This window comes from Octodon degus, unplaced genomic scaffold (assembly GCF_000260255.1).
Source record: "Octodon degus isolate 3935 unplaced genomic scaffold, OctDeg1.0 scaffold00014, whole genome shotgun sequence".
NCBI classification, from domain to species: domain Eukaryota; kingdom Metazoa; phylum Chordata; class Mammalia; order Rodentia; family Octodontidae; genus Octodon; species Octodon degus.
This window is the reverse complement of record NW_004524590.1, coordinates 10612061-10628512: the sequence shown is the minus strand read 5'-3', so window position 1 is coordinate 10628512 and position 16452 is coordinate 10612061. Positions and strand designations below refer to the sequence as shown.

Below are 16452 nucleotides of genomic sequence, written 5' to 3'. Positions count from 1 at the left end.
TGTCAGTACTAAATCCCCACAAAACAGAAATTGCTCAGCTACCTATCACTAATCTTTAGTCCTCAGTGGCAGGTTATCCACAGATAACCTCCACATATTTATGTTCTCATCTTAGTAATCAGAGTAACAAAACCTTATAATTTGGACTATAAATATTTTTTTTTCTTTTTTTTTTTTTTTAGAGGCTCAAAATGCCTTTAGGGCATTTCTGGTTTTCAGTGACTGTCTGGGTTCGAACCAAAGAAGCTTGAGCTTGAGGGCTTTGCTTAAGCAGGCACTTAAACAACTGAGGTACTGGGCAGGCCCCCTGGACTATAAATATTAATCACTAGTGAGTATATCATTCACTAGTGATACAGCTGCCTACTAACAAAACTCACAAGGATTATCTCAGAAAAAAAAAAAAAATTCTTTTTCACACAGAAAATGTTAATACAAAGGAGTTAAATGTAATCTTGGACCTCCACCCCACCCACAAGAAGTTCAGGAGACATCAACATAGAAATCAAAAGTCACATACCTGAAATGATGGCAGTGAAAGTAAAGAAACAACTTCAGCAGGTGGTAGAGGAAATCAAATCAGAAATAGTCTCTTAGTAAAAAAGAAACGACAACGATAATGGAAGAATTCCTGTGCATATCTAAAGAAGACACTGATTTTTTTTTTAAACGTATAAATGATAAAAACCTTAAATGAAAATATAGGAAACAATGAGAAACAGATCCAAAGAGATATCTAGGAAATTAAGAATTCCATTGAAAGCTGGCAAAACTGCCTGAATGAAATTGAAGATAGACTTTCAGACCTTGAAGACAACGTTGCAGGTAATGACCATGAAAGGAAAGATCTCTTGAACATAACAAGGAATCAGGAAATAATAATGAAACAGCTGCAAGATGGTACTAAAAAGAACAGTATAAGACTGATAAGTGGTGACAAAAAAAGCAGGAGACAACATAAATAACATAAAAAGACTATTTTCACAAGTAATAGCAGAGGGCTGGCCGGATAGCTCAGTGGACTAAAGCCTGCTTAGGCAGAGTGCAGCACCTGGGGTTTGATCTGCCGCATGCCGTACCAGTGCATGCCTATAATCCCAGCTCTTGGGAGGCTGGTCACTATGAGTCTGATCTAGGTAGTGAGACCTTATAGTCTCTGAAGACCCTATACTAAATACATTAAAAAAAAAAAAAAGTAATGAAAATTTTCCAAGCATGGGAAAAGAATCTGATATACAGTTAAGTGAGGCATACAAAACTCCATTTAGCCTTAACCTTAATAAATCTATACATAGACATATAATAATCATGATCCCAGGAATTCAGCATAAGAACAGAATATTAAAAGCTGTTAGAGGAAAGAATCAGATCATCTATAAAGGAAAGCTTATCAGAATTATGGCAGACTTTTCAACACCATCAATTCACCAAGAGCTTGGAATGAAGTATTTCAAGTCATGAAACAGAATGACTGTTAACCCAGATTGATGTGCCCTGCAAAACTATCTTTCAGAATTAATGGAGAAATAAGGTATTTCCACAACAAAGGACAACTAAAGAAATTCATGACCACCAAGCCATACAGAGTACTGAAAGATGTTCTAGAAAGTGATAAAAATGACCACAATTCCAAGGTCAACAACAGCAGCAGCAACAAAACTAGCAAGCCAGTCAAGCAATTAAACAGAGGGAAACAGTATGGAACCATTAGCAGGTAAATAACATGGCAAGGATAAGCCAATACATATCAGATATAACCATCAATGTATATTGCCTCAATTCACCAATTAAAAAAGCAGGGATAGTGGATCAAGAAACAAGATCCAAAAATGTGCAAGAAACACATTTTCAAGAATCTTGTGTATACAAGAAATATATTTAACTCATAAAGAAATTCATGGACTGAAAGTCAAAGGACAGAAAACAATACTCCACATGACAGGATCCCAGAAAAAAAGTAGGGGTAGTTATTCTGCTTGCAACAATATTGTGTTAGTTGGTACATTGTGTCAACTTGACTGAATCAGCTCCAGCAGTTGTCCGCGTGGGGGCCTAGCCCTGCAGGTGGGCAGGGCCCAGGAATTGAGAAAGGTTTCCTGCCCCCTGCCTGGTTTCCTGCTGCCCTGCCCCACTTCGGTGGAGAAGTCCCAGTCTTTGGAGGAGCTTGATCTTGGCAGCCGCGCCACTTTGGAGGAGCTCTGATCTTCATTGTGGAGCCCTGGTCTTCGCAGTCAGTGTAAAAGGAAGAGAGAGGCTTGATGGATGCCGCAGCTACTGCTGCTCCTCTGCTCTTCATTGTTTTCTGCCGCATGAACTGCTGTCATTTGCCTTGGAGCCAGCGGAATATGGACTGAACCCTCCAGTAACTGTGAGCTAAATAAACCTTTCCTTCCTTCATTTTGAGTGTCGGGCATTTGTCCCAGCAATGAGTAAAAAGAAACTAAGACCAATATGAACTTTAACAGTGATCTGGCAAGATAAATAAGTCACTATATATTTGTTAGAGCCAGGCGTGGTGACACAGACCTGTAATCCAAGCACTTGGGAAGCTGAGGCAGGAGGATCATTGTAAGTGTGAGACCATTCTGGGCTGCAAAGTGAGCCAAAGGCCAGCCTGAACTGTATAGCAAGACCCTGTCCCTCAAAAAGACCATAAAAGAAAGATGTAGTATGCAAATAAATGAAAAACTACATACTTGTTAGGAGAAAACTTCAAGAGAAGGAAAAAACAGTATAAGTTTGTATGCAACAAATACAGAAGCACCCAATTATAGAAGACAAATTAGTAGATGTGAAAAATCAAATAACTAATAAAACATGTAATGGGAGACCTTACTACTGCATGGTCACAAAGAGATCAACTAGCAAAAAATCAACAAATAACAGAACCAAACTTGTAAACAAATGGGCTTGGTAGATGTTCTACTTAGCAACATCAGAATACATATTCTTCTCAGCTGCACACAGGATATGCTTTAAAATACACCACATACTAGACCATAGGACATGCTTAAGTAAATGCAAAGGAAGTGAAATTATCCCATGCATATTATTCGACCATAGTGTAATGAAATTGGAAAGTGGTGACAAAAACCTCAGAAACCCCATAAGCCCTTGGAAATTAACTCCCTAATGAGCAACCAAGGGGTTACAGGTGAAATTAAACCATATGTAGAGGAAAATGCAAACACAATGTACCAGAATCTGTGGGGCACGATGAAAGCAGTCCTTCAAGGGAGATTTACAGCAGTGAATTTTCACATCATGAAAACACAATAAGAGCAAATATCCAAGTGATATACCTAAAGCTTCTACAAAAAGAATGAGTCAAGTCAAAAGCCCCAGTAAATGAGGAAATTACAAAAATCAGAGCAGAAATTAATGCAATTGACCTGAAAAAAAAATACAAAGAATTAATGAAGAGTTGCTTCTTTGAAAGAGTAAAGTTGATAAACTCCTAGCCAACCTTATCAAAAGAAGGAAAGAAAAACTCAAATTCATGCAAAAAGGAATAAAAAGGGTGAAGTCACTACAGATCCTCTAGAAATTCAGAAGATAATCAGTACCTACTTTGAAAATCTTTACTCACATAGGATGGAAAACAGAAAAAATGGACACATTCCTACATACCTATGAATTACCAAAATATAAAAAAAATTCTGGATAACCCAGTATCAGTTAATGAAATTGAAAATATAATTATAAACTTACCAACAAAGAAAAGGCCAGTTCCTAAAAGATTCACAGCTGAATTCTACAAAAATTTTACAAAGATTTAATGCCGGTACTCTAAACTCTACAATGAAATTGAATGCAATTTTTTCTAATTCATTGCTAGAGGCAAGTATTACCCTGATACCAAAACCACTGAAGGTCCAACCAAAAAAAACTAGAGGCTAATCTCGCTATTCCACACAGATGCAAAAATCTTCAATAAAATACTAGGAAATAGAATGCAGCAAACCTTCAAGATTATACACCATCACCAAGTGGGATTCATCCCAGGGATGCAGGGATGACTCATTATAGGCAAATTAATAGATGTAGTACACCATATTAATAGAGCCAAAGGAAAAAATCAAATGATCATCTCAATAGGTGCAGAAAAGTCTTTGACAAAGTCCAACACGCATTCATGATTTTAAAAAAAGCTACATAAAATCAGAATAATTGATCTTTACCTAAATTTCCAATATCATATTAAATGGTCAAAAACTGAAAGCTTTCAATCTAAAATTAGGAACAAGACAAGGCTGTCCACTAGGAGTGGATGTTCACCATTCCTATTCAATAAAGTTCTGGAAACATTGGGCAGAGCAATTAGATGAGAGAAGTAAAAGGAATAAGCTATCATTTGGAGATGTCGTGATACTATATATGGAAGACCCAAAAACTCCACCAAAAGACTTCTAAATTTAATAACTGAATTCAGTAGCATAGATAGATACAAAGTCAACACACAAAAATCAATGCCATTCTTGTATACAAAGAAAAACGAAAATTAGGGAAACCACAACCTTCACAATAGCATCCAAAAAAATGAAATACTTAGGAATCAATGCAACAAAGGAAGTAAAGATGTACACACTGAAAGTTATGATACTCTGCAAAAGAGATCGAAGAGGATTTCAGAAAAATGGAAAGATACTCCTTATTCCTGGGTAGGAAGAACCAACATTGTAAAAATAACCAAATTCCCAAAACCGTTATACAGACTTAATGCAGTCCTGACCAAAATATAATTAATATGTCACAGATCTAGAGAAAACATTCCTATAATTTGTTTGGAACTTAAAGTAGCAAAGACAATCCTGACCAGCAAGAGTAAAGTAGGAGGCATCACAGTCCCTGACTTGAAATTATAGTACAAAGCTGCTGTGATAAAATCAGCATGGTAATGGCCAAAAAACAGACATGAGGATCAGTAGAATAGATTAGAAGATGCAGACACAACTACAAACACATCGAGCTACCTTATCTTTGACAAAAGGCCAAACATATTCACTGGCAGTAAGATAGCCTCTTTAATAAATGGTACCAAAGGGGCTGGGGAAATGGCTCAGTAGAATAAGCTTGCCTGGTGAGCACAAGGGCCTGAATTCAATCCCCAGTTCTGCCAAAAAAAAAAGTACTGAACAAACTGGCTTTGCATATGCTGGAAACTAAAACTAGGCTCATCTCTATCACCATGCACCAAACTAAAGTCAAAATGGATCAGAGATCTAAATATTAAAACAAACAGTAAGTCTACTGGAAGAGAAAGTAGGTAGAAATCTTGAAGACATGCAGAGAGTTAAAGAAAAAAATTGCACAGGAAATACTTCAAATAATCAGCAAGTGGATCTCATCTTACTAAAAAGTTTTTACATATCAAAAGATATCACCAGTGGCCGGTGAGATAGCTCAGTGGCATAAGTGCCTGCCTGGCAAGTGCAAGATCCTGAGGTTGATGCTGAGTAAGAAAATAAATAAGGAAAGAAAGATCACTAAGAGAGTGAAAAGAAAACCCACAGAGTGGGGAAAATATTTTTCTAATTAACCCTCAGACAAAGGACATCTGTCTAGAGTATATGAAGAATTAAAAAAAAAAACAGGCCCCATAAATTCAAGACCTAGTCCAAAAATTGACATCTGAGACGAACACACATTTCTCAGATAAAGAAGAACAAATGGCAAAAAATTTATGAAAAATGTTCAACATCATTGATTATTCAAGAAATACATTTTAAAACAACACTGAGATTCCATCACCTCAGAAAAAAAAATGGCTACCATCAAGAAATCAGCCAAATGAGAAGCCATCACTCTTCCTATTCCTGTGAGCAGCCTGAGGTGACCTGTGAAAATGGTTTGCTACTCTCTCGACCCAGAAAACACCACAAAATCATGTGAATCGAGATCATCAAGGGTATGCATATCCAAAAGGCCACCAGGTATCTGAAGGATGTCACATTATAGAAGCAGTGTGTGCCATTCTGGCGTTACAGTGGTGGAGTTGGTAAGTGTGCCCAGGCCAAGCAGTGGTGCTGGACACAGGGTTGGTGGCCCAAAAGGAGTGCTGAATTTTTGCTGCACGTGCTTAAAAATGCAGAGTGTAATGCTGAACTTAAGGGCTTAGATGTAGATTCTCTGGTTATTGAACATATCCAGGTGAACAAAGCACCCAAGATATGCCACCTTACTTATAGAGCTCATGGCTGGATTAATCTATACATGAGCTCCCCCTACCATATTGAGATGATATTTACAAAAGAGGAACAAATTGTTCCTAAATCAGAGGAGGAAGTTGCACAGAAGAAAAAGATATTCCAGAAGCAACAAAAACTTACGGCACAAGAATAGATTAATCATAAAATAAATGCAAATATTTTTTTGTAAAAATAATAAAATCTATTTATTTTCTAAAAGGACAAATTGTATTATTGGTAAGAACGGATAATCCAGTTACAGAGATTATACTCACTTCAATTCTGTGACACCCCCACCCCATAAGTGAGCCCACTGGATGTGATGGGAAGACACGGCCTTAGGCTCCAGGTGATGCTTGGCCGTAGTGCTTGACCGTACTTACTCTGGTGCTATTATTGAGTTACTATATACTTTTTTCAGTTTAGTTCTTGGAGCTTACAGGAGTCTTTTGTTTGGTTCTTTTCTGTTCTGATAATAAACCCAGTGAATATCAACTGTCTAAAACTTGGAAAGTAAGCCTGTGTGGTGGCATGCGCGTGCGATCCCACTCTGTGGGATGATGAGGCAGGAGCCATGTAGGCTGAGGGTCAGCTCAGAGAATTAAAAAAAGAAGAAATCAGTCAATAACAAATAATGATGGGGCTTTGGGGAAAAAAGAACACTTCTCCTCATGGGAAGTGTAGACAAGTACAACCGCTATGAAAATCAGTGGAGATTCCTCAAAAAGCTATCCATTTTTAAGCAAATGGATACAATTAGAGACTCTACTCTTAAGTGCAATCAACAAGCCTCACTTGTGTAAACATCATATTGTCTCCCTAATATAACAAATTGAAAGAGCAAATAAGATCAAAAAGGTATAATAAAGTGAAAGGGGAAGAAACTACTGAAAAGGGAAGAAAAACTGGAAGGGAGGCAAATTGAAAAAAGGACAGGAGAAAAAGATAAGGATATATACCTAAGATAGCTAAGGTAATTATATTTCTAATTTGTATTTGTTCATGGAAAGGAACAGCACTTGCAATGTTTAATCAATTTTGCATTCCTGTATCTGGTAGTCTGAGCAACTACTTTGAAGTTAACAATATGCAATATAATAATCATTGTCAGTTTCCTATCATTGTTATAAAATTCTGTGATTTTTATTGGTTCTCTCTTTTAAAAACATCAGTTAACTTTTCATCAGATTAACTCCACTTTTAGGAATTGTTCCTAGTAAAATACTTTTGAACTAAAAAACCATAATACTTATACAAGAGTGTTCATTATAATGTGAAGTTGAATAAAATCTAATTGTGAACCATCAGAATTGGCAAAATTATGCCTTGCTTTTGAGATGATTTTGTAGTTCTACACAAATACAGAAATATGCCACAAAATATTATTTGGCAATACTTGTTGTAATCTACATGTATCACATGAAACAGGTTTTTTTTTTTTAGTTTTAAAATGTGTGCATATAAGGATATGTAAAAATATGTTAAAAATATTAACAGTTTCTCCTAGATAATGAAATTTTTTTGATAATGAAATTATTTTACTGCTGTTTTTTTACTTCTGTATTCCCCTTTGACTGAATCATGACAGTGAACATGTATTGCTTTTATAATTAGAAAAGATACTTTTTTATTTGTGTGGAAAGGATAGCAGTAAGTAAATTTATATAAAAGCAGTATTATTCTTTCTGAACAGTGGATATTTTCATTTAAGCAATGATATTTTCCAGTTAGGTCAAGGATATTTAGGGAACATTCTGTAAATATACTCACAGGTTCTCTTTAAGTAAATAAATTTTTGTAATTATGAAGCATGTTCTCACATTGGCTAACAGAACAGTAGGACTTTATCATTTTTATAGTATTTATTAATTTAGAGATCAGGGCTGTCTTTAATTACAAATCATATTTTTATGTCATTTGTGAAATGGGTTTTCAAGTATTTTGATATTTTATAGTGTATATCTGGAATGAGTAATTTCCAATTAAAATTATGGTTTTTTTCTGTCTGATAATCTTTTTCCTGATGACTATTGTTCCAACAAAATTAATCTTCATCTGTAATCAATCTGGGCTTTCCAGCAAAAATGAAGCTCAAATAGAAGCATCTAATAAAAGGCAGATTAAGTTTAAAAGAATTTCTTTCACTGGTAATGGGTACAGTAAGTGACACTCATAGCCATCCTCTCCAACACACAGTCCACCTCTTCTTTTCTACCAACAATAGTATTCGTGAAGTAATGTGAAAGGATGCATCTTTCTGCAACAACCTATTACATTTCTCCCATTAGCTCCCACTCTGCCTCCCTTCAGGTACCCCAAAGACATTCATTTAAAACCTTACATGTAAATAGGTACAAAGAAGTAGCACATTGTTCATGGATAGAAGGAATTTTATTAATATCTGTCATCTACAATACTACAGAAGAAGAGAAACAACCAATGAAAATAAGCATAACCTTAAATTGTAACTTTTTCAGATATTAAAGCCTTGAATTATCTCATTTTAATTTTTACAGCTCTATACAATAATCAGGACAAGTATCTCTCATTTTGAGAGTTTCAGGTTTCTAAGTTCACATATTTTACAAGCAATAAAGGACAGTACTTTTTCTACTAATGACTTTACCTGTTTGATTTATGGAATCTGTATCTATAGCACATTGGAGTAGTCGTGCTTTTGTTTCTTCATGCTTTTGTCATAGGACAAACCGTGTCTTTCTCTGTCAGGCCTGTCATCCTTCATACTTGAGTCTCATACATTTCATTACTGTCTTCCTAAAACACATTGACCATATTTCTATTCCCATTATTTTTTTTTTTACTTTAGTGATTTGTTTTGCATTAATTATAGATAGCCCTCAGTTTACATATTGGTGCAAGATCATAAGAATGATCGTGCAAGAGTTATGTAGTGATCTTAATTATCAATTCAAAATATAGTTCTCACAATTTTTAAATTTTATCTAAGCCTTAAAATCTCTATTAAAAAGATCTAAAGAAATAAAAAAAAATAGTGAAACATTTATTATCCTGTAACTCAGAACACCAGAAACACTGAGAAATAATGTTTGATTGCTTTTTGAAAACTTGTCACCAGGGGGCCAGTGATATGTCTCAGCGTCATAAGCATCTGCCTGGCAAACGCAAAGTCCCGAGTTCGATCCCTGATACCACAGGGAAAAAAAAAAAGAAAAAAACTTGTGACCAGTGCTGGCAATATAGCTCAGTGGACTAAGCTCCTACTTTGGCAGGCCCCGGGACTAGGGTTCGATTCCCAGTCCCTCATGCTGTGCCTGCCCCACCCCTAGAGTGTGCTGAGTGGGTCACCAAGTCCAGGGATGGTGACACACACCTGTAATCCCAGTGCTGGAAAGGAGGAACACTACAAGTCTGATCTGCATAGTGAGACTCTGTACCAAATACATAAATGGAAAAAAAAAAAAAAGAAAAGAAACGTGTTACCAGTAGTTTGAATGGTTTTGCCTCCTGTTTATAAAACAGTACAGAGTGAATATCTTTCCTTGCCTTGACAAATTTATCATGATCCATTATACGTTTGGATATACTTCCTGAACTTTTCTGTGGTATAAAAAAAATTCCAGTAGTTTGCTTATCTCGTCTCTCAGAGCAATAGTGTCAACCTTCCTTTGGTCATGTATTTTTTCTCTAATTCTGCTTAGTCTTATTTTTTTTTTTCCTATATTGTTCTCTTGCTCAGTGGCTGCTCCGTGAGGCAGGAAAGACAAGGAAGGATAGGCTGATTGAGGCTGGCTTTTTTGATCTCTAATTTTAAGACTTGATTATTTTTAGGTAAGGCCTCAGAAAAAAACATATCAAAATTTGTACTTTGTGCAGTCACAGTTTATTATCATGATAATTAAAATTTGTACTATGTCATTAGGACTTGTGCTACTTAAACCACAGTGCCTAAACTTTGTGCATATGTAAGCAATACAGACTTAGGGCTACCTATATGTATGCACCTTGAAACCATCAGTGTTACTCGGGTCTCTAAGTAACATCTCATCAGGAGATGTTAACTGAAGAAGGAAAAAATCTAGAAGGAAATAACCTAGATTCTTTCTTTTTTATTTTATTTTGTTTTTGAGGAACTAGGGATTAAACTCAGACCCTTGTGCTTGCCAGGGAAGTGCTTATTCTACTGAGCCATCTGCCCCACCCCTCTTTCTTTTTTAAATAGGTGAATGAATGCACTGATGGTTTTCTATTGTAGTTTTAGTTCTGGTATACAGTATATAAAAATAAATTCCTGTCCTTTACTTTCAGAAAGCTTCATACAAATCTGAAACCTTATCTGCAATTCATTACAGGCTGACCTCTGTGTCCCTCGATTGAATGAAGGGGACCAAGTTGTACTGATCAACGGTTGGGACATTGCAGAACATACTCATGATCAAGTTGTCCTTTTCATCAAAGCTAGCTGTGAGAGACATTCTGGAGAACTTGTGCTTCTAGTTCGACCTAATGGTAAGTTCTTTATGTAGCACTCCATATTTGTTATGTACATTACGGTGTTTTACTAGACGCAGCAGCCAGAGTGTGCTTTGTCAAACATGTAATCCGAATTTTTGACAACATTGTCTCCCACTCAGCTCTGCGCATTCTCTTCTACTGTACACTCGTTTCCTTTCTGTTTCTTAAATATTCCAATTAGATTCACTTTAGGGTCTTTATACTTGATGTTTCCCCTGCCCAACAAACTTCTTAATTTTTCTATGACTTATGTCCTTACTTGATTCAAGTCTCTACTGCAGTGCTATCTTCAGAAAAGCTTTCTCTGCTCATTCTACCATAGCTAAAGTGGCCTCCTCTCTCTTTTCAAATGCTTTAGTAGTATTAAGTATTTAGTAAATGCTTACTGGATGAATGAACAGGTTTTCAATTTTGTTTTTATTTGTAGAAAACCATAGAAATCTATAGTTAAAATAGTGTTTTTTAAATCTGTATTTTCAGTAGATGATGTCTACGCCCTGGGTTTGGAGAAACATTAAACACCATAGGCTTTAACTCCTTTGCCATTTGCATTAATTTCTTCTACAGCAAGATCAAAAGGATTCTGCTAGAGTACTCAGTGCATCCTGAAGCAATGCATTCCAACTTTGGATAGCTTGAACTATGATTTAAACTGAAAGTCTTTAAAAAGGAAAACTGGAAGTCTTTTCCTTCACTCACATTGTTCCTAATTCCTTAATTTTGTGCTATGAACAATAAATTTAATTCTTCAGTTTTTGAACAATAACAAATTATATTACAAACACTCCCCCCTTTCTCTAAAGTCTTCAGCCAGTGTTCAGAGGAAATTATTTATTTTCAAGTTCCCTCAACATTTTATCAGTCTCCTTTTTAAAAAATACATCCAATATGCTAGTAATTACCTAATTGTATAGTTTTTTCAGACCAGTTTACTGTTAGCCACAGTAATACTTGGCTAATGCCATGTTACCACTTATCGAGTACGTACCACAGAAAAGTAAAATGTAGTTAGAACTACATTTGTTCATCATACCAAACTCTGCAGAATTGTGCAAGAAGGTTCATAAGAAACAAGCTGGGCACACTGGCACATCTCAGCTACTTGGGAAGTAGAGGCAAGAGGATTACAAGTTTGAGACCAGCCTGGACAGTTCAGTGACATAATATTTTAAAATTTTTTTAAGATAAGGCATACTGGGAATGTAGTTTAGTAGTAAAGCCTGAAGCACCTTTGGGTTCAAGCCCCAGTAATATATTTTATGTATATTATATAAAATATAATAAAAATTGGCATTTTTATTTTTATCAGCTGTAACATTTTTCTCACATGATGGCCTATAATTGACTTTCTAGGAAGATTAAAAGAATTTCATGATAACGTTCCATTTTGATTTTTCAAAGAACTTGATACTGAGGTGATTCAGTCATTACTAGGCATTTTTCTATCACATAAAGCTTCTTGAATTTTATATCAAGAAAATATTCATGTTTATCCTATTTTCTCTTCATAATAGGCACTGATGACCTTGAAACTATCAATAACAATAGTTAATAGTGAGTTAAAAGCCTTGTATAGTCTTAGTCCCTTTGTATGTTCTCATTTAATCTTTCATACCAGACAAAAGGATAGAGAGATTCTCATTTGAGTTGAAGACACTTTGGCTTATGTGTCAGTTGTCTGCTCAGAGATTGGAGCTGCTACATGAACAAGTCTGTGTCATGACAAAGGCATAGTCTTTTTGCAGTCTCACAGTGCCGCATTTATGCTTTGAATTAGAAGAACCTACTGAGCATCTACTCCTTGGAGAATATACATTTTCTTTTTGAGGTGTTGTGGGTTAAACTTAGGGCCTCACATATGGCAAGAGCTCTGCCACTGAGCTGTATTCTCAACTCTTGTAAAAGAGCTTTCTAATATTGTTTTATTGTTAAAATCTGAATCAGAATCTCCATTGATTTGTAGTGTGGATCTGTCATACCTATTTTTACTTAAAACAACTTACAACCAAAATTTAAAATTATATTTGTTAAGAATATTCTTTTATTTTTCTGATCTTTATCCCTTTCTCATTTTTTAAAAAAATGTTTTTATTCTTTCACATTTCTTTTTAGGCAAATACGTATTCATACTTTCTTGTCTTTTATTCTTTATTCCAATAATTAATTTTTCTCAAAACATCATTATATCTGAGAAGCAACCAGACCAAACACAAGGGTAAAAGAAGGTAAAGGTATTAGGGCCTTTAGACATCTCTACTGTGTCTTTTTTTTCAGTTGTAACTTTTCCATAGAGCCGGATTTTGTAGGACCAAGTAGACATGTCAAACTCTAACCTACCACCTGTCTTTTTCTAAAGCAATTTCTTCAGCCTTTAGTTCTCCGTTCTAATAGCTCTAAGCCTATTTCTACAACCTTCAGGGACATTTTCTAGTGGTCCACTTTTTGCAAGGGTGGACAGCATAGTATGTTTTTAGGCCAGCCAGGTGGCTGAGAGGCAGTAGGAGAGTAGAAAAAGCTTACTTGTGGGTTGGGTTGTTCACCTGCATCACCTCTAAAGAATAGATTTGATTAAAGGAAAAGAAGTAGGGTAGACTATAGGCCTGGGGCTTAGGGTTATGTGCCTTGTGATCATGAATTCTGGCCTAGAGTTCCCATCTGATGGCCTCCTAGTTGTTTTTTTTTTTTTTTTTTTTTTTTGGCGGAACCAGGGATTGAACTCAGGTCCTTGTACTTGCTGGGGAAGCACTTATTCCACTGAGCCGTCTGCCTGGCCCCGAGCACATTTTTTTAACTCTGTATTCATTTTATTTGTAACTTATATTTAGGTATATAATGTATAGACTTCTATTTATATTTATATTTAGGCCCTTGGTCCTACACACAAATGAAAGGCAAATCTAATGAGACATGCTTCTAAAATGTCATTTCAAGTTGCAGCCATATTTAGACATATGACCAAGAGAGGTTGTTCCCCTGCAGTGTATCAGAATCCTTCAATCCCAAAGCCACTCTGGGTCCTTACAGTGGCACCAAACCCATATCAGTATTATTACTCATAAATGTATTATTTTACTGACATAAACTAGAAGACATAGCTGATAAATTCGTATCATAAATTCCATTAAAATTTATGGGTCTTTTTGTTTTGTTTAGCTGTATATGATGTAGTGGAAGAAAAGCTAGAAAATGAGCCAGACTTCCAGTACATTCCTGAGAAAGCACCGCTGGATAGTGTCCATCAAGATGACCATTCCTTGCGGGAATCGATGATCCAGCTAGCGGAGGGGCTTGTTACTGGAACAGTTCTGGCACAGTTTGATGTAAGTAATATTGTATGGGAAAATATTTTCCCATATTTTCAAGTTATCTTTTTGACTTATTAACTGTCTAATTATTATCCATCATAATTTGTAAACATTTTAAATGGTATCTTGAGAAATATTTGACAGAGTTACAAAATCCAAAGTTATTTAAGGTATTGCCATAATACTAGTTATAGTTATGTAAATAGACATCTATTTTTGAATACAAATAAGGAAATAAATCATCAAAGTACATTTTTTTCTGTAAGTAGCTATTTTTATGGAAGGTAGCACACTAGGATAGGCTACTGTTGACTTTTTAAAGCTCTTAAAGGAAAAGAACTTTTGTATTTGAAGTTTACATCTTATCATAATCTTTAATTTTTGTTAATGCGCTCTTGAAAATTTTCAGATCACTGTATTGGAAGAATAGATTGTAGCCCAGTGTAATGGTGAACCTTGTAATCCCAGCACTCCTGAGAAACTGAGGCAGAAAGTTTGCAAGTTTCCCCAACCTGGCAGCATATTGATTTAGCTAGATCCTATCTCAAAATTAAAAAGGGCGGAGGCTGTAGTTCGTTGCAGAGACCCCAGGTTCAATCCCCCAGTGCTGGGAAAGAAAAGAGAGGAAAAAGGAAGGACCGACTGACAAGAATGCTTCTTGAGTGCTATAACTGGTATTTTAATTAGTGAGCCAACCATCATAGGTTTTGAACTGCTGATTTGGAAATTGTGAACTTGTTTTGTTTAATGAAAGTAGAAGGCTTTAGTGTATTTTTCAAAATGGTTGTCGTTAATATGTGTTGCTCTGAAGTTTGTTATAGATAAGTGATTACAATTATAAAACATTTTGGGCACATATCAATTTTTCTTTTAAAAAGTTCTTAGCTGATGTTCTTCAAAACTGCAGGTACCTCTGGTATAAACAAAATTGTTTACATTTGTTTTACCATTTTTCAAAATATGGTATATAATTCATATGAGAATTGCAGAACTCAGGGTTATAGTTCTGTTTCAGTACTCTGTGTTAATACATCATTGCATAAAAGGAGTAAAGGAATAACCTGTTTCCTGTTAATATACAAACAGCTCTGAAAACCAAAACAAATTTTTAATGACTTACTCAACTAATGCTTTTGTTTTTAAGCAACTATATCGGAAAAAGCCTGGAATGACAATGTCTTGTGCCAAATTACCTCAGAATATTTCCAAAAATAGATACAGAGACATTTCGCCTTGTAAGTATCTGTTATCTGTTAAATTTAATTTTTTTAACAAAAATTATTATAACGTGTCTAGGCTGGGGATTGTAGAATGTATACTTCAGGACCCTAGGTCAGTCCCCATCTTCAGAGACAAAAATACATTATTTCTTTGAAATTTTTTCAGATGATGCTACACGGGTCATTTTAAAAGGAAATGAAGACTACATCAATGCAAACTATATAAATGTAAGTGAATTATTATTATGATGATGATGATAATGATGATGATGATGCTTTGATACTTGAAAGAAAAGACTACTATGAATTTTGAGATTGCCAGGCATGATGGCATACACTGGTAATCCCAGGAGACCAAATAAATGCATAAATAAAATTTGAGGCTAATGCCCATTTTTTGGAAAACCTAACCTTGATAGAAAATTTAAAGACCTTAATAGAAATTTAACCTTCATAGAAAAATATTACCAAAGTAATATTAAAGAAACTTGTTTGGTATTAGTATATGATATAAAGGGAGAACAGCATAACACCATAGTTCACTCTAAAATAGTAGAACTTTGTGTATGCTAGAGGTGGCCTTTTAGTTGGAAGTAAAACAGGCTATGTACATTAAACTTTTCTAGGGAGAGGCCCACTACCACTACCACCAAACTGGGCAGTAGGCAGAAGGATCACTGGGTTTTTTCTTAACCTTGTAAATTAAAAAATTTTAAATGTACAAGACTCAGAGCCAAATATAAAATGAACCTTTATATATATCACGCACGCACGCACGCAGATATTGTTCAGCTTCAGTAATTGTCTTCTAGTCAGTCTTACTTCATCTGTATCTCCACATCCAAATTATTTTGAAGCCGATCTGTGTACCATGTCATTCATCTATAAATATTTTACATGCTTACTTTGTTCAAAATACAAATATAAAAGTGTAATTGTGGGGCCTGGGGAGGTGGCTCAGTGGAATAAGTGCTTCCCTGGCAAGTGCAAGGCCCGAGTTCAATACCCAGTTCTGCCAAGAAAAAAAAAAGTGTGATTGTAGAGCCAGCCATCATGGAGCACTCCAGTAATCCCAGCAGTTGGGAGGGTAGGACAAGAGAGTTTGAGGCCAGGCTGAACTATATAGTGAGCTCAAGTCCAGCTTTATCTACAAAGCAAGACCTGTCTCTAAAGAAAAAAATGAAATTGTGAAAATACTTGAAAGAGGGGCTGGAGAGATGGCTCAGTGGTCTAAAGCACCTACTT

General features: G+C 35.5%; 1 protein-coding gene across 8 annotated transcripts in view; it reads left to right on the top strand.

Annotated features, from left to right (window-relative positions):
* Ptpn4 (protein tyrosine phosphatase, non-receptor type 4) overlaps window positions 1-16452 on the top strand; it is a 221200-nt gene that overhangs the window by 183616 nt on the left and 21132 nt on the right. For all 8 annotated transcript variants that reach the window (XM_004626351.1, XM_023709705.1, XM_023709700.1 and 5 more), the window contains 4 exons: window positions 10520-10676; window positions 13836-14002; window positions 15132-15222; window positions 15374-15435. In XM_004626351.1, the coding sequence (XP_004626408.1) occupies window positions 10520-10676; window positions 13836-14002; window positions 15132-15222; window positions 15374-15435 (477 nt within the window). The remainder of the gene's footprint in view (window positions 1-10519; window positions 10677-13835; window positions 14003-15131; window positions 15223-15373; window positions 15436-16452) is intronic.